The following is a 26150-nucleotide window of genomic DNA, read 5'->3' as shown; positions in this document are numbered from 1 at the left end:
TGCGCATTGATTAAAAAATCACCGGGCACCGAACGTCTCGGCAAATCCCGATTCTTGCTCAGTGATCTCGACCCAAGAGGTCACGTGTGGGGCCGACGCCAAGCAAGGGGATGGTGTCACGGAGCGTTCGCTTGCCATGGCTGGCTGCGTGACGTCGTGAGCTCTCCTAATTATTTCCATTCTCCATGAGTGTATGTAAGCTACAACGCTGGAAGTGACACCTTGGGACGAAATACGTGGGCGTTCCAGTTACTTTTGCGCTTCAATGCATAAAACAGCATTTTGGTAAAAAGAAAAAAAGTAAGTGGAACAGAGAATTTTTACGACGAGTTAGATGGCGCATATCTTCAAACTGGTGTCATTCTGGAAATTCATTCCAAGTGGATACGCCTGACAAGCTCACCGGCTACAATTCGTAAATTGCAATGTGTCGTAAAATCATTAACTAAGAAGTTAATTAGTGAATCTTTATTAATTAGTTGAACGTGTTTCAATATCTCGTGCTGCTAATGTCCGCCTCATCGAATCCCCCAGCTCAATGATAACAATTGTGCTACCCGCCACAGGCGATTTCTAAAAATTCCGTAAAGCCTAAAGATGAACACCCTGTAAATCAAGCTGTCGAACGCCGGCCTTCGCCGCTGTACTCGTACGTCAACCGTCGCAGAACTTTTCCCGGATCGCTGAAAAAAAAAACGCCATTGTCATTGCGTGCGTTCCAGGAGGTGAACGAAAGCGACCCCCGGTACACGGACCCACAACACCAGACCGCATGTGTGTTCCATGCATCCGCCGACGGGCTGGCGATAGCCACCGACCACGTCCGCTTCGGCATCTCCCATTTTCCGTTCGCGCTGTGCCGTTTGGCGCTCTTTTGCTGTCCGTCACTAGCCTCCAACCTGGAGCCGCAGCACACGGACGCCCTGATGTCGAAGTTCGCCTCCCGAGCGCGGCAGGTCAACCGGTTCGCGCAGCCCCTCATGATGCTGGGCGACGGATCAGACGCCAGCGCAGAGCCGTTCGCCGCTTTGCTGAGTGATCTGTCTGGGGGAAGCCTGGCTCGCGACGTGGGCGGCTGGTACAAGGTTTGCGTTGCCACGTTATCCTTCAAAAAATTATTATTATTATTATTAAAAGGAAAAAATTGTCATCCACCCGAATGTAGCACGAAACTACAAAGGAAACAAGTACGAGTTTCTCAGAAAGAACGCTTACCAGTTGGAGGGAAAAATTCGTCCTGGTCCGGGATTCGAACCCGGGACCAACGCCTTTCCGCAGTGGTCACTCTACCATCTGAGATAACCAGGAAGCTACCAGATCGCAGCGCGAGGGCGAACTAATCGACACTAATAACGGCCATTAGTTGTGTCCTTGTGCTTCCAGTTGTCAAGCAATTGGGACGAACCGGCAAGTTTCCTTTTTTGTGCAGTTAAGGATTTGTAGACTTTGTGCTTCAATTTCTCTGAAACTAAAGAATTTCTGTTAAAAAAATGAGAACTTATACAATAATATGGTATAATTCGGCTTTCTCTCTTCATTGCGCCAAATTTTATTCAAACCAGTTCTGCATTTTAATGAAACGGCATCACGTGTATTTTAAAAGCAAATCGGGAATTTGTCCTGAGTTTATCCTTGTAGAATGTCACAAGTAGCGTGTGGACATACGACCTTACTCTTTCTTCGCGTAACTATGTAGACTATCTACAAGCAATTCGTTTGAAACTTCGTGTACCTTGATTCGACTAAAGAAGTATACGCTTGTTGACGACTTCCGATGAACCCGGAGGCTCGCGCTGTTGCGCGCTCTTCCACGGTTCGTGACGTGTTCTCTTACGTTCCGCTGCGTCATTCGAGCCGAAATGAAGAGACTAACTCGGCGAGAGAGCTTCGTAATCGCTGAGCTATGCCGCGTTTCCAGGCGCGCAACTACACGGGCGTTGTCCTACGCTGGCCAGAGGCCACGCCCGCTACCACCTGGCAGTACGTGGCGCCGCTCCTGCGAGGGCTTGCACAGCGACTCGGCTCGCCGAAGCACCCCATTCGCCTGGGAGTCGCGCTGCGCCAGGACAGGCTACGGGCCGGACTTGAAGCGCATCGTCTCCAGCCTTGGCAAGGCGTCCATCTTCCTCTTGCCGCCCGCCATGCGCCAGAACAAGTATTACGCGCACACGATACGGTACGTGCTGTCTGTCATAGCAGCATAGTAGTAGTAGTAGTAGTAGTAGTAGTAGTGTAGTAGTATAGTATAGTGTCAAGTGTATGACACATTATAGTGTAGTAGTGTATAGTGTAGTGTAGTAGTGTATAGTATAGTGTAGTAGTGTATTGTACAGTCTAGTAGTATATTGTGCAGTCTTGTAGTGTATTGTACAGTCTAGTAATGTATTGTATGGTACAGTATAGAATAGTAGTGTATGGTACAGTATAGAATAGTAGTGTATGGTACAGTCTAGTGTAGTAGTGTATGGTACAGTCTGGTGTAGTAGTATATAATATAGTATAGTAGTACTTGATACTAGTATAGTAGTATAGTAGAAGTGTAGCGGTAGGGGTGGTCGTGGTAGTGGTGGTATAGTAGTAGTGTAGCAGTTGTAGTATACTAGTAGTGTAATAGTCATAAACAGTGCCAGTATAATAAATGTCGCTGTCGCGTAGTAGTAGTAGTGTAGTAGTAATGTAGTTGAAGTATATTACAAGCGTAGTAGTACGTATAGAATTAGTGTACTAGTAGTATGGTAGTAGTAACTGTTGTTTATTATGCTAGAAGAAAATAGCAGAAAGGAAAATTACTGGTAACCACGATATAACTTTCTAGCTCAGTCTGCTAACACCTGTATGGTGGTCAGCAGGGTGGCGGTAGCGGAGTGAAAGAACAGGAATGAGAACATAAGGAAAGAGTGTAGATTGAAAGGCACGGAGGTTAACCAATTTAGCACAACCGGTTTGCTACCCTACACATGGGAGTGGGATGGGGAAGAATGAAATATGGGGAGAAGGAGATAGGACACACAATGAAGCTATTTACCTGAATATGCAATACAACGATTAGGTCAGTGCGTATCCATAGTTCACTTTGAGAGTCACTTCCTCGAGACAGTGACCACCCAGCCCCGCGCACCTGCATTGGTTATAGTTCACGTAGAGCAGCCGGGTCGCCAAGCCCGACTGCTCGAGGAAATCGCGCCGCGTTTTGCGAGCTATCTCCAACTCGCAAGAGGGACTGAATTGGCTATAGAAGCACCTCGGCAGTGCCGGCCGACAGCCCATGCGCGTCAAGGGCCGGATCAAGGGTCCGCGGTAAAGCCACGGCAGTCGTTATTATCCTCAATAGAGTTCCGCTTTATTGTATAGCTAAGCCGGGGATTGCCATATTGTAGTTTTTTTTTTTATTGCTTCCTTTGCGCAGCTACTTCAGCCAGACAACATTGGACACCTTGTATAGCCTGAACCTTCGCTTCCTGAGCCGTAACGTCTCCGGCCACCTGTGTTACCTGTTCCCGGCCGACACTTACACTTACCGGGTAAGGTGCAGCGATGTTCCGGCTGCCATCAATATTTAGATTATCTGACGAAGGCATTTAAATCCATGGAGGAAGGTCAAACTAGGCGGGAGCTGTAGCGAAATAAATCGTTACCGGCCCATCTCTTTAACGGATCATCTTTTTAACTTACACCACTATCAGTGTTGCTTCCGCTTACACTCGACCACTACCCATGTAGAACCCAACAGCCGTCATGACGTAAGCTCGCGTGGAATGGCAGGCGTAGATATTGCCTTTGCTGCCATAGGATCGTCTTCGACGTGATCACCGTCATCCTGCTATAGTCACGCACACGCACACGCACACGCACACGCACACACACACACACACACACACACACACACCTATTCATTTCGCTCAAACACGTTGGATCACGTGGCAACGGTTTGCGGAAGCACAAACAATGCTGGATAACTAGGTACCTGCAAAATGCTTCGCATAACATCGGTTGCAACAGTGCGTGGGATCTGCACATTTAATTGCGATAGCAATTTTGTGGACACGGCAGGCGCATTTCTGTCGTCGGTGTCGCCGAGATGTTTCGTATGATGTCCAAGGGTGTTCTCCTGTGGCGGCTGCTTAGGGCTCAACCGCGCGCGCTCAATCTTAAAAGCGATCTGCATCCGATGGGGACAGAGCGCGCCGAGTGCTGATAGCTTCGTGTGCGCTGTGTTCTCGCCGCTTAGTTCGCGTTGAAGCGAGAGGCAGCACGAAGGTCAATTCGCTCGCTGCTGCAGCCACGCTTTCTCACTCCAGCGTTCTGACAGCGAGTGTTCGCGGTCATCGAGTTAGGTGTGTTCATGTTTGCTTGTGCGCGCGTGACACCATGCTTGTTAATTTAGTTAGTACGCAAATGTTTGCAAGTGTATATTATCGATCAAACAACTATATTTACTTCGTATAACTGTCTATTAATTTGCTATCGCAATCGATGCTTCGTCTTTCGGGCGAGACTGAGACTTTTTAGAGCGCAGATCTTAGGCGTCCGTTCCTACGACGAGCGTCGTCGGAGTCAGCGGCGTAGCCGAGCGAAGGAGCACAGCGAAAGATGGAAGCGAACGCGGAGCGAGAGATGAAAGACGCGAGCCGCGAACGGCGGAGACCAATGAGCGCGGCCCCTTCAGTGACGTCCTTGCGGGAAACTGGTGTTATGCGGACCCGTCCGACCGCTCGATGCGTACTCGTATCTGGTCTCAGCCGCACCGCTCGTATCGTACTATCGTCAGCTCTCATTCGCGCTTGTTTGGTTAGCTTGATTTGGTCTCGTTCGCGCTTGTTTCGATTGTCATGTTTTGCGATTGTGTTTTACAATGATGAGCCTAAACCGTGACACCCTGATGAAAAGGTTTTTGGAGACAGTGCGCCATATCCGATTCTGTACTAGAGATGGGCAAAACGGCTCACTTCAGTGAGCGGCTCGGAACGGCTCCGCTCACTGAAATGAACCGGTTCATTTGAACGGCTCACCAGTTCACTTAAACGTGTAACCTGTGTTATGCATATTCTATAGTTATGTGGCTTTGAAAAAAAAAACGATATATGCATAATTTAATAACCGTGTTATTGGTATTTTCGCTATGTTTAGAGAATATTTTTACATATATTAAAAGCGTGAATGCTTAGTTGTAATGAAGCTTTCTTTTCTGATATTGGGGATAAGATGCTTATGATACTGTGACAGGCAGAATGCGACGTACTTTTTTCAAAAAGAAAAAAAAAACAATGTAACTTCATCGTCATTAAAGAAGCTTGTCCGTTCTCGTGGTACTTTAAAATCACCTTTTGTCAAACTAAGAACACAAAATGATTGTACATTATGTGTCAACTTTATTCATTCATTCACATACGCACGTTCACTATAATATCAGTAAGCTGTAAGGGCATGCAAAATGAATGTAGAAATCATTTCTTGAAGTACAATACAAAAATCATACGAAAGATCCACAAAACTGCCGCACGTACCTTTCGTTTTTTGTTTTTCTCTTGAGTGCACGCGCGATACTGGCGATCATGCCATCATGCACCAGGACAAAAAAGAAAAAAAAGAGAAATGAAGTTCTATTACAACACAACAGATCACTGGCCTCGTTTTATTGACGTGCTAATGATACGCGCTCAGAAAATGCACGGCAGGTGGATGTCATGGGCGACATTTTCATGACTACACTAATTAGCCCAAATGACGACCAGGACGTAAACTGTACGTTCATCTCTTGTCGTTAAAGGGCCCCTAAACCACCCAGAGGTCGAAATTTAGTTGTGGTGTTGCAGTTGTGCACGAGTCTACAACGAACACGTAGCCGCGAGAATTCTTCGAAATGGTGCCGTAATAGCGGAGTTACACGCGTTTGATGATCGAAAAACGGTCCTCGCTCGTTTCGCTCTTTCCTTCGCTACTCTCCTCATCGGCTAGTCTCCCCTCCTCGCCGAGTGCTCCTCGAAAGGTCACGTGACATACGTCATCGCCAACGCGCTTCTCAAAACACTGCATACTTCCGGTCACGTCCACGCTAGCGGCACATATACCGACGGCGAACCAACCGTCCACCAGTGCCGTAGAACGTCTGCCGCGCGAGAGGTGTCCAAAGTAGACGGCAGTTCGGCCGGCGCCCCGCCCGCTGCACCATCAATGGCCCAATCGACGACCGCGAACCTGCGCGCCTCCGCCACCGGCAACTAAAACATCAGCTGCAGCCGGGAGACGACGGGCTCGGCTGTGCTCGCATCGCATCCGACGGCGCCGCTAATATCAGCGTATTTTTCTTCTTTGTGTATTGTATTTTTCTTCTTTCTTCAGCGCACGATGTGCGATCGGTGAGAGTCGTGCAACATCCTTCGAACAGCAGCAGGCAACGAACAGTACCATCCTTTGCCAATTAAGACTTCTTTTCTTCTCCCCTCGGTGGCATCGGGTGCCACACCATAAGAAGCACAAAAAACCAAGGGGACTGCTGCGCACACCACACACTGCGAGCGAGTACCAGTAGCGCGAGTCGGCCCACACCAGCCACCATTCGTCGGTCAGAAATCTAAAAACATCGAAACCCAGCAGAAGACCCAGCTCTGACGGAACGGTTCGGCACGGCTCATTCAAGAAGAGAGAACCGGCTTCCTCACTCCGAAAGAACCGCCAATCACTTACTCAACCACGGCTCCCTCGGTCTTCAAAAGAGCGGCCCGCTCCTGAGCGCTCAGGAGCGAGCCGGGTCTTTTGAAGAGCGAGTGAGCCGTGGCGAAAAGAGCGGCTGGCTCCTGAGCGCTCAGGAGCGAGCCGGATCTTTTGAAGAGCGAGTGAGCCGTGGCGAAAAGAGCGGCTGGCTCCTGAGCGCTCAGGAGCGAGCCGGATCTTTTGAAGAGCGAGTGAGCCGTGGCGAAAAGAGCGGCTGGCTCCTGAGCGCTCAGGAGCGAGCCGGATCTTTTGAAGAGCGAGTGAGCCGTGGCGAAAAGAGCGGCTGGCTCCTGAGCGCTCAGGAGCGAGCCGGATCTTTTGAGCCGCTCTTTTGATGAGCGGCGGTTCTTTCGTTCTTCAGCCGAAGGCGAGGGGGTGAAGGCGACTCTCGCGAGGAAGGGCGGGAGGGCAGTTGCTTTCTCATACCGCCAATAGATGGCGCGGAAGTCGCACCCAGCAGAAGAGCCGGCTCTGACGGAACGCATCGGCACGGCTCTCTGAACGCGTGAGAACCGAATCCCTTTCTCCAAAAGAACCGCCGCTCATTTTTACTGAACGGCCGCTCACTCGCTCTTTAAAAAGAGCCGCTCACAAGATCCGGCTCGCTCCTGAGCGACCCATCTCTATTCTGTACGATAAGATGGACCCTGAATACAAGGACGCAGAGGCGACACCCAGTACCTCATTCCCCTTTAGAACGCGGCGACGCCGCAACACTTGAGAGCGCACCAACATGACTATGATCACTGGCAACGATGTCATCTTCATAAGACATGACTCGCGTTAAGAACGAAGGACGAAGAAAGCAAACATAGCACCGAACTGTCAGCAGACGAAGGAAAAAGCACGAGACATCTCGCATTTACAAAGAGAAGGCGAGATTTTCATGCTGTCACGTGACTGCCGCAGCGGCTGGCCGCCAGTTGGTGGGGCCGCTCTGCTGCAGCTGCGTTTTAACGCCGGCGGCGCGCCGCGCTTGTTTTACATAAAATACCTATATAATAAAAGTGCCGCCATCCTTTGATCAACACCGCTTCTCTCTCTCCTGTATCTCCGATTGGACGATGATAGCGCGCGCTTTCACTTCTTTATATTGTTTTTTCCGCCTCAGAGCCATGTTGAAAGTCACTCTGCGCAGCCGCAGTCGCCGCCGCCGCCGGCGGTGCGCACCCGGCCTGAAAGTTTCAACGTGGACTTTCTAGGGGCGCTACCGTCGACTTGCTTTCGCAAGCAAAACGTAAAGAAAAAAAGAAGCGCTTCAGGAGAGGAGACGGCGGAGGAAAGAGTAGATGGCGGTACTTTTACTATACCGCTTGTGCGTATGCAGCTTTTGGGGGCGACGATCGCTCCAAGATAGCGTCAGAGTAGCGCGCGTCGTCTGTTCGCCGATAACGCCATCGATAAGGCACATGGCGAGTGCGTCATAACAAAGCGCTGCATGAGCAGAAGTGTGTCTGCGGCCGCTCCTCTGAATCGCGCCCACGCATCACCCGCGCACTGCCTCTCGCGATCTCCCGATTAGCGAGTCAGTCGCGCCACACTTCACTCCGTTTACAACATGCCGCACAAGAGATGGTCTGCGCCAGCCTATGTATCGCGAAATGAAAACACGCATAGACCTGCGCTTGGATTTCGCATCAGGTAGTATTGTAATCGCGCTCCTTCTCATGATCCGAGAGACCTGTGACTCATTGGCCTGGATATATGTACTCTTTCGCTGATTACCCAGGCTGACTGCAAATTGCGAATTCTCATTTTCTTGCCAGGCTGCTGCACATTAGCTCAGTCTTCTGCATTTTAATCTTCATACCTATTGTTGCACTTTGTCGGCTAAGGTCCTCAATCATTTTTGGCAAGTCATCTGCAGCGTTACCGAACAGGACAGCGTCATTTGCAAACCGCAAGTTGCTGAGGTACTCACCATAGGGCCTCAATGCTAATCATTTCCACCCTAATAGTTTGAATACTTCTGAGCATGCACTGAATATCAATGGATGCATTGTCTCCTTGCCAGACCCCTCACTTGGTCGTTTTTTTTTTTTTCCCTGCTGGTATCACTACTGAATCAAATATATTTCAATAAGGCAGTGTTTACTCCACCATCGCTCGTTTTAGCGATAACGCGCCGTCGCGTTTCACGCTCGCAGGTGCAGCCGCCTGACACTACTAAATCTCTCGGCCCCGGCATCCAAGGTCCCGTGACCAAGAACGCCGGACGCATCGCGTACTTCGAGACGTGCAAGATTGCGAGCGCCTACTCGAAGCGCTTCACCGACTACGGCGTCGAGGCGCTGCACGGCGATTCCTTTTTGGCGTACACGGAACCGCAGCTTCTGGGGCGCTTCGTCGACTATATGCACGAACGCGCGTCGGCCACTTGCGTGGGCATCTGGGACCCCCAGATGGACGACTTCGGCGACGCGTGCGGTTTCGGGGAATACCCGCTCACTAGCGCCACCTTCCGCTTCTACAATGACACCCATCAGTAGCTTTGGGGACGCCCCTATGTCAGAACGGGGGCTTTCTCATATCCACCATTCATTTCATTTATTTATTTGTTTATTTAGTTTTCTTGCGGCGCACGACAGAGCTTGTTAAGAGACGACATTGCAAGCATGTCGCCTGTTAAAGCACGTCTGGTAATATGTCGGCCGAGATTGGACCGACGAAACGACGCTAGCGGCTACAAAGCCCAATTCGCTTTCCAGCCTTTTCCTGTGGGCTACGTTGCACGTAATATTGTTTAGAAATATTGATGTTTACGTTTTATTTTCCGACTTTTTCTTTGCAATCTTCTTGTTTCGCCTAATGATTGTTTGTTTACTCCTGGGCGATGACCTTGAAGTGCGTTCGCTACAATGCGCATGCAGCACGCTCTTTCGTTTACATGCACGGCAATAAAAAGGTTATGTTCAAGGCTTTTTCATTACCTCCATTGATCTTTTTTGTGCGCGCGCGTTCATGCAGCCCACTTCAATTTTCATAATGGCATCGGTCGTGTGAAATAGACCACAGAGTGTTTCAGCCGAAGGAAGTTCGTCGTGTCAACTCGTAGCGGGCGTTAAATTAATCGGAGAGCAAACTCCTGAAACACCACTTGGTTCATTAATGCAATTTTTTATCTAGCCGCACCCGGCGTCTTCACATGAATCGCTGAATTTTGTAAACGTGGTCAGCCGTTCGAAAATTTCAGGAGGCTCTCCTCCAGCTGTACCAAAGATAATAGCAAAATTAATAGAATATAGATAATGCTCGTTTGAAAACGAACCCGGCAAAGCTTGCATGGGATCTTGAAGGGGTACTAAATCCAGAAACTCAATTAGTTGAGGCTGATGGAGAAATATTTCTAAGCTCTATTTTGGTTCATTATGCGGCCAATAGGTTTTCAGAAAAAAAATATTGACACAGTTCCATTTCAGTTTTCTTTTTCGTGGAAACTTTTGGTGCCAGTCCGTCGGCGTGACGTCACAAAGTTCCAGGTATGTTTTGCTGTTTGGTCAGCTGTAGATCAGGGAAAGTTCTTAAACTTGAACGAGCAGACGCCGCCATAATCTACGACGTCGCGGTTAGTCGCCAAGGCCGGTGTCACCACGGTAAAAGCAGCCTTTTTTTTTTAATAGAATTTAGGGGTGAGCTAACATTCGAAATTTCAAACACAAATCGAATAGTCATTGCTATTCGATTCGAGAATTCACTATTAGAGTATGTCGAACATTCATTTCGATCGAATACTATGTATAAGGGACGACAACAGTTCTTGAAGTCTACAGGGAGAACTAATGCAATTCGAGGCTCTTCTGAACGATTATGGTGCTGGAAAACCGGCGGTCGTTGTGCAGACGATCCAGTTCCTGAACAAACACACGGACGGGGGGTCACTTAGCTCGCTAGTTACCAGCCGTTCAGTAAGCATGTGTCGCCGTCGGTAGCGTATAATTCGCTATCGGAATTTATAGAGACCAACTTTTTTTTTTTTTGCCAATGTCGTCACGTTTTGATTATTTCAAATCAATGTGTGGTGCTGTAGTATTGCGTTAGGTATTTGAACAAGTACTACACCCTACTAACTACGTGCGGTTGACGTTCTGTTCCTTTTTTTTCTTGCGATAGCAATTCTATGAACACTCCGAAAGCATCTCCGCCGTCGGCGTCGCATCGGTGTCGCTTGTCCGGGAGCATTTCCGCTATTGCGGCCCTTGGCCAAGCTCGCAGGACACTGAGGTCGTGTTATTGCGTTTTGCACGAAATCAGACATCTTTCAGTCGCGGCAGATGCATCGAGATGTCATCGAATTTGTGACCTGGCTGATGATGATCATGGTTTCTAATAACATCCCCTTTAAAACGTGCGGCGGCAAGTAATCACCTTACCTGCTTGAGCTAATCGGATTCAACTACATCTACTGCAGCCTATCATTATACTTTAGATTGTTTTACCTCATTAAATCAATTATCTCTATAATGTAATATTACCTATTCCTGCAGCAACCCGAGCTCCATCTAATGCGATTAGCATTCTTGAGATACCTCCCACACTTTCCGATATCTGCGCCGGTATCGTAACATTTTTCCTTCACACCAAGTTGTGTCCCTGGATATATGCCACTCAGCGTGAGTGCCGCTCTTGTATGATAAAAAGATCGTTTAAGATTTATCCCGTGTGTATGGGTATGAGGGAAGAATTTGCCAATGCGCGGTGTCACTGCATTGTTTCAATGCTAATAACGTTGACAGCCATGCCGAGATAGTTTCTGCCGGATTTTTTTTTTTTTTTCAGCGATATTATACACGTCGCTTGCCTTATCTCGATGACTAACCAGTTAAAGCTCCCCGTGTGCTTGCGTTGTAGTGCACGTTAAAGAACCCCAGGTGGTCAAAATTAATCCGGATCCCTCCACTATGGCGTGCCTCATAATCAGAACTGGTTTTGGCGCGTAAAACCGCAGAAAGAAGAAGAACCGTGAATAATGTAAATACTGTTGCGCAAACACGGTTTTAATAAAATGAAAGGAGATGCACGAGCGCGCACACAAGCACACCGCAGCGTTCCATACACCAATTGCTGATGATGATGATAGGTTCAGCAGCGCCACCTAATGATAACACTCGGCCATTCTGGCCTCCTGGCTGCCCTTAGTCAGTCAGTAACACAGTCCTGGAGATATCGTGGTCTCGTTCGTTGTCGCTCACTTTGTCTTGGCCCAGGTAGTTCCACAGCGGTTGAGACGGTGCTAGCCTGCTCACTGATGACTGCTTCCTCGGACACATTGCGGATGATGATTATAGGTTCGGCAGCGCCACCTAATGATAACAATAATAACCAACTCAAGAAGCTTTCAGACGCTTTGCAGTTAACACTCCCCTCAGCTTTGAACAGTAGCGTTTATGGAAAGTGAGTAATGTCCTGCCTGCGGTTGTGCCTCGGTTAATATCTTGAATCCCATTACCATTGTGCTGAGTCACCTCCAGATTTTCCTTTCTGTCGCAGACTTATGACTCGCGCTTACCACGCCGAGGACGCAGGGTCATCGCGATCAGTACGCCAAGAGACACTAGTCTAGTTATAGCAAATTTTCTTTGTTTTTGTTTTTGCTTTATTTTACTTTTCGTTTTTCATTGTCAAAAAGTATTTTTAGCTACCTACTGCCGCCCGATTCTTGGCCTATTCCCCTCAGTGGCTGCGAACCATGATAAAGGATCATCATCATCATCATCATCATCATCATCATCATCATACGCCAAGAGCGGATGAGTGAGATGAGGAGGAGAAAGAAGACGGCTGTTTTGGCCTGTCCGCCACTGTCGCTTCGCTTGATGTAAACAATGGACTGGTCTCGGTACTCAGACCCACGCCAGTTGCACAGGACGGCGTCCACTTTTGAAAATGCAGAGCTCGGCGACAAGAATGCTGCCGACGTCGGGACGTACACTAGCACGGCCATATCGCGGAAGGGATGCCAGGAGTCGAGCGTTACGTTTGCACGCCCGCTGCGACCGAAACTGGGACGTTGAACGCCGTCATACAAGAGGGAGCACACGGAATCGTCACCTTGGCAACCGCCGTCGGCTTCTGTACGGAACGCGCCCGGTCCGATCCACGGAGCAGGTAACGCCGTGACTCGCAGTGGCATTAATTCCTGTGCCTTCGATTCTCTATAGTAGCAAGTGGGCCTCCCTCGAGAGGAAGGAAGCGAGAGCTTTCCTTGGAGCCCTGATCTGTTTTCTCGCCGCGCAACGGATTGATACTTTGCAGACACAATCCTCAATGTGCGTTCTACCACGGCCGCTAGATATGTGGTTCTACGCACCGCGCTAGTCTGTTTACAATGCTCAAACCCGGTTGACGGGTGTGTTGCGATCCATGTCTCGTACCTCCGGGCATACTTCCGTACTTCCACGGCGGATTGATACTTTGCAGATACAACCAGCAAAGTGCGTTCTACGCACCGCGCTTGTCTGCTTACAATGCCCAAACCAGGCGAGGGGCCCTTTAAGGACCATGTCTCGCACTTCCGGTCGTTCCAGAACCCCAGAACGCAGCCCTCTACGGCGCTGGCCCGGTGCGTTACCGGCACCACTGGCACCACCCTCACCGCCGATACCTTTCGCCTGCCGAGTCCCAGCGCGGATATCAGCGCACCCTGCGTGGTAGCAGCAGGCCGACATCGGCAGCGCCTGCAGCGCCACCATACTCTCGTGCACGCCAGCAGTACCCAGTATCGACACGGGCAGTGCCCCGGAGTACAATGTTCGGCAGGCCATCGATTCCCTGCGGACGTGTCCAGGCTGCGGCTGGCACCATGCGCCAACCACCCCGAGTGATCGGTCCTCGCCCTTACGACACCTCAAGGGTAATGGAGGCGTTCTATAATCAGCAATAGTCCTTCCATTAACCGCCGAAATGCGTGAGAGTTGGTCATTCGAACTTTCATGCATTCTGGCAGCTAGCGCGAAAGGAATACTAGACATGGGACACATACAAGTGCTCGTCCTGTTTGTATGTGTCCCTTGTCTATTCTGTGTTTCGCGTTGCCAGAACGCATGAAAGTCCGAGTGACCAACTAGCCCATATTTCACAGCTAACTGCGATACTTTCGATTACAATGAGCTTCGTCCCATTCGACTTCTGCCGATTCTGTTTCGTTAGTGAGCCCCATTGCCTCCACCACCTGCCGAGCGCAGCTGTGCTTTTTCGCCTTAAACAACCATCTTGTCCGTCCGGAGATACAAGCGACGTTTGCGTCTTTCCAGCCGTCGGCAAGACACACTAGGAGGGTCACAAACAGTCAACGTGCTGAGTTGTGGCTACAAGTATAGCACTCGTATTGTCTTTGTGTCCCTTGTCTTGTCCGTTCTCTTTCAAGAGTTTGTATTAGGAAATTCAAAATGGGGAAAAAAAGTGTACGTGTGTAAAGTGTGGGAGGCCCGTCACGTAGTTATATATAGTGCCACTGATGGTAGTCGGCTTCGGGCCAACGTCAGTTGCACTTCGTTCCTCGAACAGGCCTGACGTGCCGCGTGACCTGCTGAACAACACTTAGCAATGTGGTGAACGCGGTTTGAATCGTCGATTCGGGACCTCAATGAAGTGCAGCGTAATTAATTTCTCGCGCACTTACCGAATGATTGCCACAGATTTTTTTTTTTTTTTTTTTTTTTTTTTTTACGTTGCAACACCGTCGGATAGACTTTCGATTACATTAAGCAACTGTCGTCTAATTAGCGAACCTTCTCGTGGTGTTCAGTTGAGGCTTATTCCACCGTAGAGCTTTGCATCACTCGGCCTAATTGGTATGTACATCGAGGACAGGAATTGTATTGCATGCGACAGGAGGCTGCGCCAGGCGGGCTGCATTGCATGCCTTTCACGACAGCCTGTTCTGACCGTATAGTGCGTAATGCCGTCGCGTCCGTTTCAAGGCTGCATATAGACACAGAACATTTGTGACGATCGCATACGCGGCCTCCAAATAGTGAGCAGCTGACAATGGCCGGCGTATACTATAGGCTCAAAAATCTTTGAGGCACTAATAGGGCACCACTATCCACACCATGCAAACACAGGGTGATCGTTCATGTAAAAGCCGCCCGTTTTTGACCTCGAATGCACGCACGAACGCATGTTTTCCTCACTCTGCGTAGATAAGGCGAAGCAATAATGGTAGCTTAGTGCAGCTGCTACTTTAATGAACTTATCTGCAAGTCAGTCGAATATTTTCAGCCTAAAATTTAAAAAAAAATGTTAGGCGACCCTAATCTTCGACTTAGGTGCCTCTTAGTGGCACTCGCAACTCGGCGTTGGTGTTCTGTGCTTCGGGATGCGGTAATCAATGATTTTTAATTAATTGTAATTATTACAGACACTTCAGTAACTCAACTTGTGACTAAACTTATGCTCACATATCATATCTATAATGAAACCCATGAGTTTTGTACTGTACTATTGTTTTCTATTTTTTTCTGATTTATTTTGAATTTCGTCCCCGGTCGTCTCAGGAGGTGAACCGGAAGTGCGTATCAAGAAACAGGAGTGTCACTCGACGCTCGTGCCATTAAAAAAAAAAAAATTGCAGTCTAAAGCCGTTCGCCTGCGATTTTCTTTCAGACCGTTAGCTAGCGTGAAGGTTTTTGTCAGTATTTTGTGAAAATGAGGTACCATTTCGTGATATTGTGCTCTGGATGCCATTTGGGGCAAGCGCGTGACCTTGAATAATCCTGATGTTCATATTCGACCAATTCATCAGTATTTAAAACTTATCGCAAGATTTATTTTACATTCGCACGACAGCAAAGAACCTGCACCAGAACGGTTGAACCAATTCGACCCACTTGAATTTCTGATTGAATTTTTAAATTTGCGCCGTGGCCAAGGATTCGCTGTCAACCTTAAGTCTCCTATAAAATTGCAAATATTTCTGCATTCTGTGTAAAAACAAGCCATAAAAAAGATGTGACCCAGTGGGGACATCATCGGATTGTTGTTCCGGGAGACCTAGGTTTCGATCCCCACCATTGGACAAATGAATATTTTATTTTCTCTGTATAAGACTTCTCTGCAAGACAGTAGCAGCAGCTACAGTCATTCAGCAAAATCCGGATGGGTTCCCCAAGACAGCTCCGCTTTAATTGTCGCAGCGTAGGTAGCCAAACCTATTGCACTCGGCTAAAATCAAGAGTACCGTATTTATTCGAATATATGTGTACCTTTTTTTTCTCGACAATATAACTAAATATCAGCTACCAACCTATATTTGTGACCAAGAATCTCAGCCTATATTCGAGAGCAAAACCAACAAAATTACCCAGCTAATTGAGTTTTTCCGATGCGCCCGCCGTAAGGCCAGTCTGGAGATTATCCAGACCGGCTTCAAGAAATGCTACTTATCAAATGCACTCTATGACACTCGGAGGACAACGTTGTCTGGGTTGCCGAGGATGCCTGCGAAGCAGCTGAAGAGGACGACTTCTCTGGAAGTTCCGACGAATATGCAGCTTATGGTACCGACTAGCGAGACTTTGTAGCCGGGCTTACGGTAAATAAAGGTGTGTCATGTACAAAGGTTCTTGTTTTTTTTTTCTAAAAAGATAACGAGTCGACCCACATTCGAATTACTAATTTTCTTTTTCTCAGCGAGTTCAATATATAGGAGCCGATTTATATTCGCGGTCGACCTATTTCCGAGTAAATACGGTAGTGCTTGAAATCGCACGGCAACCGCAGTTCCAAGTGCCGTAACCATTGCAGGGGCTACGCGCCCTCACCAAGGGCAACAAGCGGTGGCGATCGTTCACGGACCGCTTCCGCAACGAGGGTCTGGTGGCTGCTCCACAGATAGCCCTGCAGTGGCAACAGGGTGAGTATGGAAAAGGACCACCAGCCGGAGCCGAGGGCTGCTGCAGCCGGCCCTGCGCCATGGTAACCATGATGGTGACGGCGGCGTTCATCGCGGTAGGCCTAGTCATATCCTCGGCCGGCTTCTACAACTTTCTCATCTCCGACACCACCTCTCCGCCGAAAGTCGCACCCTGGCCACTCCCAGAGTTCGGACCATGGACCGTGCCCGTCAACGCTGCCCTGCCCTGGTAAGTCCACTGGAGCTTGTTTTGATGACCGCGCGTTCCCGCCAATTTCTTTTAGCCGGGAACTGGGGCAGTGCCTGTGACCTGTCTGCGTCTTTCATCGTGGACGTGTCGTTGCGATGCGCCGACTGACCCAACAACATGTCTATTTATTTGTTGTAGAGGGTTTCACAAAAAAGCAGCAGAGACAACATTCCTGTCTGTTTCCACGGCCGGTAAAATGCTATACAGTACAAAATGGTCACATCACATTTCACCAGCCAGTCATATAAACACGAAAGCATACATTCACAAGCCAAATACGCAGGCGAGACAAGACTCCAGTCCGTACTGTCTAAAAGGTAATTTCAACTCCTCTGATGATTTGTGTGAGTACACGATATACAAAACGTGCAAGTGCCGCATGACTCATTCGACTTTACCCATTTTGCGGACCTCAAGCTATAATCGTAGCTAAAGTTTCGACAAATGCGGGCCGGGGATACCAAATTTCATCCAGCTCTCTGTTCCCAGCTTAGCTCTCTGTCTTAGCTAACGGGAAAGGCGCCTGCTTGGTTACCGCAACTTACGTGTGGGAATGTCTGCTTAAATTTTGCGCAAACCATTCATTGTGCGCCCTTTCCCTGTGTGTGTGTGTGTGTGTGTGTGTGTGTTTTTACCACGACAGGCGCCAGCAAGCAACATTGCCCAGATAGGACCAAGTTGCGCGCGCTTCTGGACACTGACGTTTAACGGACGCTAAGCAGAAACACCGATTTTATATTTGTAATAAACCTTAGCAGCATAGGGGGAGTGAAGACAATGAAGAAGTGTTAGATATAACAAAGTGGAGTATGTGTTGTCTCCACTCCTACTGCCTCTTGTCTTGTTTAAACTGCTTCTATCTGCAGGCCACCATATGATTGCTTCGATATTATAAAGAATGTTTGAATACGTCCATTTTCGTTGAGTTTACAGTAACAGGTTGATTATTAAGAGGAAATGGTGGTCAAAGTTTCATTTTTTGAATTTCGTGCCGAAATTCTCTGGTTGCTACATAAGTGTGACGTCACAAATTGCAAATAATCTTTTCTTTTTCTCATTGCCGCTGTTGTGGTTCAGTAAATGTGGTTCCTAAGTTGAGTCTTCGGATCTTTTACAATACAGTATAGACTATTTTACCCCTAAAAAAGTGGCAGCTTGCATTAGTGGTGCAAGGCTGGAGTAAACAGCGGAGCTGGTGATCGACCTAGCTTATTCCAGGTTTTACTAGGTTTGCCTAAGTTTTGCTACGAAATGCTAAGCGCTGCTAGGCACGATATTCCGAATTGGCTCACCGCCGACGCGCAGATTCTCGCTTGGCCGCGCGGCGCGCTTCAAGATGAGCGGCTATCTCTAAGGGGCTTCTTCTTCTTCGGGTGTCCGGATCTTCTTTGGTGGTCCCATGTCAAGGCTACATGTACTCGCCACAGAGTCAACGAGAGTTGTGCCGCCGTCGCGGTGGCTCCGATCTTTATCTCCCCGGTGACGTCAGGGCCAAGCTGCACCTCCACACTTGCCGACGCGTGGCTGGTCGAAACCTGCCGAGCTGCCGCCGACGCCGCCCGCGTTTCCCCGGCGCGAACGCAGCGTCGGCAGCCCTGCGCGTTGCCTCGTTGGTGCTGCTACAATTTCTTTATCTATCTCGCTCTCATTTTCTCTTTCCCTCTCCCGAGCATTGCGCGCACCGCGCGCATGCTATCCTTCCCTCTCCTTAACGTCCCATGTCAAGGCAACATGTGCATGGCAGGAAGAGGAGGCGAGGCACACGCCGCTCCGCGAGGTGGTTGCTAGGCAACGCAGTGACGTCATAGCTCGGCAACGTTTTGTGACAGCAGGCGCCACGTTTCATGGTTAGCTAGAACAGCTTCATTGTTAAAATTTAACTACGCCCGAGCTGACACTGGCACGTTCAATGACGTTACGGTGGGCGGGTGCGGAAAGTTGAAGCCGGCATCGCCCACATTCCTTCGTTTAACCGCGATAGCGTTAAGGGCCCCCTGTCGCAGAAAATCCGGTGTCGGTCTCGGCGTGGACTCGCCGGCGTCGTTGGCGGAAATAAGCATCCCGAACCACACCGACCGGGCAGGCCCGCCGTGTGGCGCAAGGCGTTACTGAACAAGAATTGAACTTAACAAACTAAAATCCGTCAGAAAAATCCTAAAATACGACTGAACCACAACCTACAGACATGATAGCGTCTGATTGTAATTTGAATATACGAGAAAATAAGCCTGATAAGCAGCCAGGGATCTTTGAATGCTATCGCGTTCCACTCTTAAAGGCGAAGCTTTAGCGTCCTCCAATTCTGCTGATGGTGTTTCGCTGTACTTTGGTTCTAGGCAACATTGAGGGGAATTTGTAAACCGAGCCTTTCTAAATTTTGATCGGGCCCCATGGCGCAGAAATTACGGCGTCGGTGTCGGCGTCAACGGCGTCGAATAACGCTTTCGCGTTCCACTCTTAGCGAAGCTGAAGCATACTCCAAGTTTGTTTGTTTGTTTGTTTGTTTGTTTGTTTGTTTGTTTGTTTGTTTCTTTGTTTCGTCATTTATGGCGTACCAAGCACCCTCTCGCCGTAAGATTGACTTTTTTGCTATTGTAGTCGGGTAATTTCTTAGTACAGCTAAAATAATTTTTGGCATTCCTTCAAATAGCCGCCGTTGTTACGTACCTATCGCAGGTACCAGGTCGTGAATGCCAACGACACCCTGTACACGGACCCTCGGCGTCGGTTCGTCTGCGTCTTCCACGCCGACTCGGAGGGACTCGTCGCCCCCTACGCTGGTGTTTCGTTCGGCCTGGCGCGCTTCCCGTTCGCCCTGTGCACCGCGGTGCTGTTCTGCTGCCCGTCGCTGGCCGCCAACGTGGAGCCCGGCGCCGACTATCCGGAGACCCTGGCGCAGGAATTTCTCAGACGCGTTCGGAAAAACCGGTTCCCGCGACCTCTCCTTATGCTGGGCAACGGCTCTGAGTCGCCGCAGTTTGAAGACTTGATCAGACAGGCGGAAGGCGGAGACCTGCCTCCTGCGATCGGTGCCTGGTACCAGGTGAGCGCATATAGTGGACATTCGAAAGGAATGCAGACGTGACATTTTAGACGTTCTCTTTCTCTCATTTTGTTAACTGATAGTCCTTCCTCTCGAAACCTTTGATAAAATATTTGCAATTAGCATAGAATCAACTTACAGAATGTACTACAGCATTTCTACGAACCAGTTTCGGTTTCGATTTCGATTTTCAGGGGTGTCTGTGACATTACTTCATCTTGAAGAATGGGGTCACGGGAAGGACGGGGCATCACGGCGTTTTGACCCTCACTCCTGCTTTCTCGGTCGTCTGCTGTGCTGCTACTCATTGCACTGCACGATATTGACACGTATAGATGTTTATCTTTCACCGGTGGCCGCTTTCCAGCGGCTAACAAATGTTAAACGTTATCGCTCGGCGCAGGACGCGCCTGTATCGGAAGTTTCTAGAACGTTATCGATGCTTCTTTCCATTGCCTGTTTTCACCGACGCTTATGTTATCTGATTGCATGACTGACGCGAATTGTCTAGAACTTTCTGGAAGACACGCGGGCATCAGGGATTAATCTAGAACCTTCGATGACTCAGGTATAAAAGCCGACGCGTTTCGCCGCTGATCAGATTTTCGACGACCGCCGACTGTGTTCGCCGCTTTCGTTGTGCTTTGAGTGTAGCTTGCTTTTGTGGGCACAGGTTCGCCCAATAAAGAATCAGTTTCTTCAGACACAGTTTTACGACTGTTTACTTCAGCGTCACTACTACGTGACAATATAGCCGTATAAAAGACCATAGAGTAAAAAAAAAAAAAAGCTAGAGGGAACTTTGGCGCTGGTGTTCACTTGAGCTACAAACGTGGTGGTTAAGCCAGTATGAGAATTTTGGTTATTGGTTAGTACATGTACTTGCCTATAGTTCGTCCTTCTGGCTCTTCAAAAGGCTTTCTGACTTTGCAAATTCATTTTTAACAAAATATTGTGTTGTAAAAGCCACAATTCGCAATTATTATCGATGTGCGCCGAGTTTTAATAAGACTGCTTCGAAATTTCGGCCCATAATTGTAGATAAAGCATATTGTAGCATAACTGTAGATAAAGCACTAACAATTATTCCCGTTAAGTGGTGGTTAGCACCATGGAACTCTATAACTCTATAACAGTTCCAAACATGAATGTGAACCAACTAGCCCGGCTGTCCATCATGCGCCATTCTATGGAACAGACAAGCGAGCTAGCTGCAGCGAGTGCCAAAACAGCCGCGGTGTCCTGCTCCCACGTGACCACCTTGTGCGTCATGCATGTCCTCGCCACACGTACACTTGCCGGGGAAACGAAACCGAAACTGGTCTGTAGAAAAGCTGTTACAGTTATTCAGGACTTTCTGAGCCTTGCTAGTGTGTTAGTTTTTGTAGGGTTTCATGTCCAGGACCTTAATTTAACGAAAAAAAATGTAGAATATGGCATGTCCCTACTCGTTTAACAATTTGACACTACGTGTTGGTTAGTGAGCGTCGAGCGAGCAAGAACACGGACGGTAATGTGCGTGTTAAATACATCTACTGTCGATATAGAACATGAATAGCAAGAGGAGAGGGGCGGTGATGGAGGGTAAGTCAGGAAGAACATCCGGACACCTATGGCATGTGTACTCTGCGTACCGTGTGGCTACCCTTACTTCAGCACAATGCGCAAACTAGTACGTCGTTCTACAGTAAGGTCATGTCAACTCATGATTAGAATGAAGACGCATCCATTAACTTCCCAAGTTACCTACCGGTGCTCTGCCCTCTCTCTTTTGTAGGATCGGGCATTCGATGGCGTAGTTCTCCATTGGCCCGACTCCGCGTTGACTCCGTCGACCTGGTCAAAGCTTCCTGGGGCGTTGGTCCAGCTGCGCGCGCACCTATCAACCGTGCGCAACCTGAGCCTTGCGGTGGCCATGGGCCAACACGTCGCCAGCGGAACACGCCTGGCAACGCTGGCATCGTCACTGGGTGCGGCCTCGGTGTACCTGCTGCCGCCGGTACTCGGGCCCGCCGACTACTTTGGCCTTACCTTCAGGTCGGTGAGGCCAAAGCTTCTACCCGTCGGGGTGCCTCTACTGCTGCCCACGGCGTTTGCGCAGTGCTGTACAGAGTTCTGTTGCCCCACACGAGTTCGTTATTAGGTGACAGGATCGACCTCCTGCCGCGACATTCTCACTTCGATAGTGGTAAAGAAAAGGGGCAGGGGTAGGAGAAGAGAACAAGACGCAGAAGAAATGGGGGATTATTGCACATAATTAGATGCCAGTAGTATAATTCGTACTTTGATTTCAAAAATGTAACTCCGCGAAGAGAAGTACGTGACTTCGCTCAGTGTTTTTCAAGTGATATACCAACTGGCCCGAATCCAGTTCCTTTTTCATGCTTTGACTTTCTTAAAATAGATGGCGCTGGACGAAATACGTAGCACGGTCGGCAGAAATTGGTCATCGGATCTGTAATTGCTACGTGTCACGCTTGCACATATATTTGGGCCATGTATGCTCACACATCGCTTGGTTTATTTCGAAGATCATAATCGATGTTTGGCCATCAGATGGAATAGGATATTTTAGTTGGAACAATTTCCGCACGGAGGATACTGGAGCAAACAAAAGGTCAGAAGAAACTCGAAGTGCTGCAATATGTAAGCACAAGCAAAACGTTTCGACAGAATTGCCTGTCTGGTTGCGAAAATTGACTAAGACTTAGAGAGTGACTCCAACCAAATAAGAGAATTAATTAGCCCGACGTTTCGGAGCCAATTCGGCTCCTTCTTCAATACCCCGTGAAGAAGGAGCCGAATTGGGTCCGAAACGTCGTTCTAATAAATTACCTTATTTGGTTGGAGCCACTCCCTAAGTCTTAAGAAATATAAACAGGTGTTACACAATGCTCTTTTGAAAACAACCATCCGCTCACATTCATGGGGTGTAGAATGTTTTGCTTTCACTTAGGTGGTTAACTTTCATGTCCATTCGGAAGTTAATAAACGGAGTAGCAGGAATCAGTTTTCCTAAATCTCCAGATTATCGCCACCCGCACATGAACTTTACCTAAGGCCATGGAACTTACCTTTTTAGATTGCACATTCTTAAAAACTTAAATCAATGTTTGCGGTTTAATTGGTACAAAGACACGTGTATTTCCGTTCATTGTGAGCATCATGTGGTCAGGACAATCAAAAACTCTAAAAATTGGTTTGTACGAAGCAACAAATGGGCAACACATCCAGGTGGATCTTCTTTCTTGCGGTGGAACCGAGGACATTTGACAGCGACAGTAGCGCTCAAGCGTGACGCCGCAATCACACCGTGTCGCATAGCTTCTTTCACTTCATATTCCTAACGAGCTGCCATGTCACCCTTTGAATTCTATTTGGTTGTATGCCGTTATTTACAAGTGGTAGGCGGACAACCGAAACCTCAGTCCAGAGCCTATTCAACAAGACAACTTGTCTTCCTCATAGCAACAGGTGTTGCATAAGTGTCAGAGCCGAGCCATTTGATGCTCTAACGAACAGAAGTCTTGCTTTTGAAACTGCTAATAAATTCCAACTCGACATCTTTCTGTGCATCCTTTGCATGCAGCTACTATGACGAATCAACCCTGGAAATGCTCTGGCGCCACGTCGGTACGTTTCTCGGCCAAGACGAGCAGGGCAGCGTCTGCTACATGCTGCCCGCAGATGTCCTGAGCTTCCGGGTAAGCGCTGGACATATTAGTAAGCGATCTGCGACTGCAATGAATGTAGGTTGTAACTTGGAGCGCATGTTCTCACATGCTCAAGTAGCCTAGTCGTGCTCAAGTAGCCTAGCCTAAGTTTTCCTTAGCTTGTATAGTGGGGTATTCCTGTATTGTTAAGTTACTACCTATTGGCTGCACAGCACAGGTGCACGAGGTGGTCACAAGCGTCCGACACTTCCTCCCACCTCGCCTCAACCGTCGTTCCACGTCACACTCGGCTAACTACCTGTCGCTAAGCACCAGCGCGCACCCACTGGAATTAGACAATGTCACTTTGTGTTCCGTAAATTAACCGTATGCAGCTATCTATATGTATGCGACTGCAGTTGCCATGTGAAGGTCTATGCGCTACATCTATGCTACATGTTGTACCAGTGGAATAAGACACTGCGGCTTAATGTTTATGCACGTGGCACCAGTAGCAGCACCCGTCGCGAGGGACATCATACATGTAGACGAAAAAGCACGACACTAACTACGACTCGGTAAATATATGACGTGCTACTTCCGCCTCGCAAACGCGAAATAGCTCGTGTTTTGTTTGCACCAGGTGGCTCGAGGTTATAACGAGAACGCCTCGGACTCTGTGCTACCAAGCGAGGAGGGCCACGGTTACGGACCCGCGGGCAACGCGACGGGCTTGCCAGGCCGCATGGCCTACTTCGAGGCGTGCCGCTTGGTCCGGGACGGCTTCAGCGTGCTCGACCTCGAGTACGGCGTCGTGGCGTCTCGAGACGACGTCTGGCTGTCGTACACGACTCCCCAGCAGATGGTGCGCTTCGCCGACGCACTACGGGACAACCTTACGGCGGGGTGCCTCGGTCTGTGGAACCCGCAGTGGGACGATTTCGCGGCTGCCTGCGGTGGCCTTGAATACCCGCTCACTAGGGCCCTCTTTCGACACCGAAACGACGTACTGTCATGACTTTTGAAGCTGGCGCAATATTCACTGCGCGACTGTGATATGAGCCGCGCTTGTTCGACGCAGTTTATAGTTGACCGAGAAACCGAATACGGTATAGTAATTAAATGAAATAGCGAGCGCGTATGTGGTGACCACGACAGCACAAAAACAGTGGTTCTCGTAACTTCCGATATTTTCTGCCACTTTGATGCTAACATTGTACTTTGGACTCTGTTGGAACTTTTAAAGAACAGAAGCCTTAGACATTGCATTCCAGCACTGCTTTAGCCATGACCGACTTTGCATATTACTTGTTTTGTCCAATCATAATTGCTTGCACGCTTCTTCTGTTCACTATAGCGCCTGAGCCTGTGACTATGTGAAGGCCTGCTAGCATCCAGTCGAACTGCGCGATTGCTTTAGCGAGGAAAATGGCGGTTGTCAACAATGATAACCATAAATCAATCAGAATCAATTAGAAGTTTTATTGTTCAGAACAATGCACATAATTATACAGCGTTAGGATAAACATCGCCAAGAACTGCGACTTCACTAGTCCTATGGCCAAAGAAAGTAAAATTTTATTCGATAAGCACATTCAGGCATGGGTTTCGCAACCTTTACAAGCTTAAGGGAGTACATTTATACGCGTATGCAGACAGCCGATTGTAGTGTTTCATTTCTGCCCCCTTCACAAGCTCGCAACAATGCATGGAACATTATGTGCAGCAGTTATCTGGAAAATGAGCGAATAGAGTCGACCGCGCAATGCCGTTCAACAAAAATAATTGTCCGTCGTTCCAAGATGGACAATTAGCCCATGGCCCTCAGTCCCCAGTGGCTGCCGAGCACCTGACCAAGGCGGCGGTCAGACCTGCGACGTGGCAGAGGGTGCTAAGAATCTCTGGGTCCGGACAGGCCGCCAATGGAAACTGAACCTGGCAACGTTCAACACGCGCACCCTCTCGAGTGAGGCTAGCTTAGCAGGACTATTTGAGGAATTATCAGGCATTGTCTGGGATATTATTGGCCTTAGTGAGGTTAGAAGAACTGGTGAAGCTTACACAGTGCTGACTAACGGCCACGTCCTCTGCTACAGAGGTCTTCCAGATAAGAGAGAATCCGGGGTAGGATTTCTAGTCCAGAACAACATAGCGGGCAACATTGATGAATTTTACAGCATTAGTGAGAGGGTAGCAGTCGTCATAATAAAGCTGAATAGGAGGTACAAAGTGAAGGTAGTACAAGCCTACGCCCCAACTTCCAGTCACGATGATGAAGAGATAGAACAGTTTTATGAAGATGTGAAATTAGCAATGAGAAAGGTGCAAACTCAGTATACTGTGGTCATGGGCGACTTCAATGCAAAAGTGGGCAAAAAGCAGGTTGGCGAGCAAGCAATTGGAAACTACGGCAATGATTCTAGGAATGCAAGAGAAGAGATGTTGGTGGAATTCGCGGAAAGGAATAGGCTCCGAATAATGAATGCATTCTTCAGGAAGCGCACCAACAGGAAGTGGACCTGGAAAAGCCCTAATGAAGAAACAAGGAATGAAATAGATTTCATACTCTCTGCCGATCCAAGCATAGTGCAGAATGTAGAAGTGTTAGGTAAGGTAAAGTGCAGTGACCATAGGTTAGTG

General features: G+C 48.6%; 2 protein-coding genes across 3 annotated transcripts; both read left to right on the top strand.

The window, feature by feature from the left end:
• Positions 1-731: 731 nt before the first annotated feature.
• On the top strand, positions 732-9569 carry LOC125946641 (chitinase-3-like protein 2). Of its 2 annotated transcripts, XM_049670338.1 has the most exons (4): positions 732-1085; positions 1919-2176; positions 3407-3521; positions 8859-9569. In XM_049670338.1, exons 2-4 carry the CDS (start codon positions 2142-2144, stop codon positions 9198-9200), a joined length of 492 nt encoding a protein of 163 aa, XP_049526295.1. In that variant the 5' UTR covers positions 732-1085; positions 1919-2141; the 3' UTR covers positions 9201-9569. The 2 variants fall into 2 exon arrangements, with proteins under 2 accessions (XP_049526295.1, XP_049526294.1); XM_049670337.1 differs by lacking the exon at positions 732-1085 and having other exon boundaries at positions 1806-2176.
• Positions 9570-12481: 2912 nt separating this feature from the next.
• On the top strand, positions 12482-25263 carry LOC119458747 (uncharacterized). The gene is made up of 7 exons (XM_049671701.1): positions 12482-12816; positions 13236-13561; positions 16456-16793; positions 19491-19857; positions 21635-21894; positions 23447-23561; positions 24154-25263. The coding sequence occupies exons 2-7, from the start codon at positions 13457-13459 to the stop codon at positions 24526-24528; spliced, it is 1560 nt and encodes a 519-aa protein (XP_049527658.1). The 5' UTR covers positions 12482-12816; positions 13236-13456; the 3' UTR covers positions 24529-25263.
• Positions 25264-26150: the final 887 nt, after the last annotated feature.

This window comes from Dermacentor silvarum, chromosome 7 (assembly GCF_013339745.2).
Source record: "Dermacentor silvarum isolate Dsil-2018 chromosome 7, BIME_Dsil_1.4, whole genome shotgun sequence".
NCBI lineage: Eukaryota > Metazoa > Arthropoda > Arachnida > Ixodida > Ixodidae > Dermacentor > Dermacentor silvarum.
The sequence above is the reverse complement of the archived record's forward strand: the minus strand, read 5'-3'. Positions and strand labels throughout refer to the sequence as shown.

Bases quoted from the DNA above. Each gene is read 5' to 3' on its own strand.
- LOC119458747 (XM_049671701.1), top strand. From the start codon at position 13,457: ATGTTCGGCAGGCCATCGATTCCCTGCGGACGTGTCCAGGCTGCGGCT. The intron at 16,794-19,490 runs GTAAGTCCACTG...TACCTATCGCAG, and splicing joins GTCAACGCTGCCCTGCCCTG to GTACCAGGTCGTGAATGCCA. The intron at 19,858-21,634 runs GTGAGCGCATAT...TCTCTTTTGTAG, and splicing joins CGATCGGTGCCTGGTACCAG to GATCGGGCATTCGATGGCGT.
- LOC125946641 (XM_049670337.1), top strand. From the start codon at position 1,860: ATGAAGAGACTAACTCGGCGAGAGAGCTTCGTAATCGCTGAGCTATGC. The intron at 2,177-3,406 runs GTACGTGCTGTC...TCCTTTGCGCAG, and splicing joins TATTACGCGCACACGATACG to CTACTTCAGCCAGACAACAT. The intron at 3,522-8,858 runs GTAAGGTGCAGC...TCACGCTCGCAG, and splicing joins CCGACACTTACACTTACCGG to GTGCAGCCGCCTGACACTAC.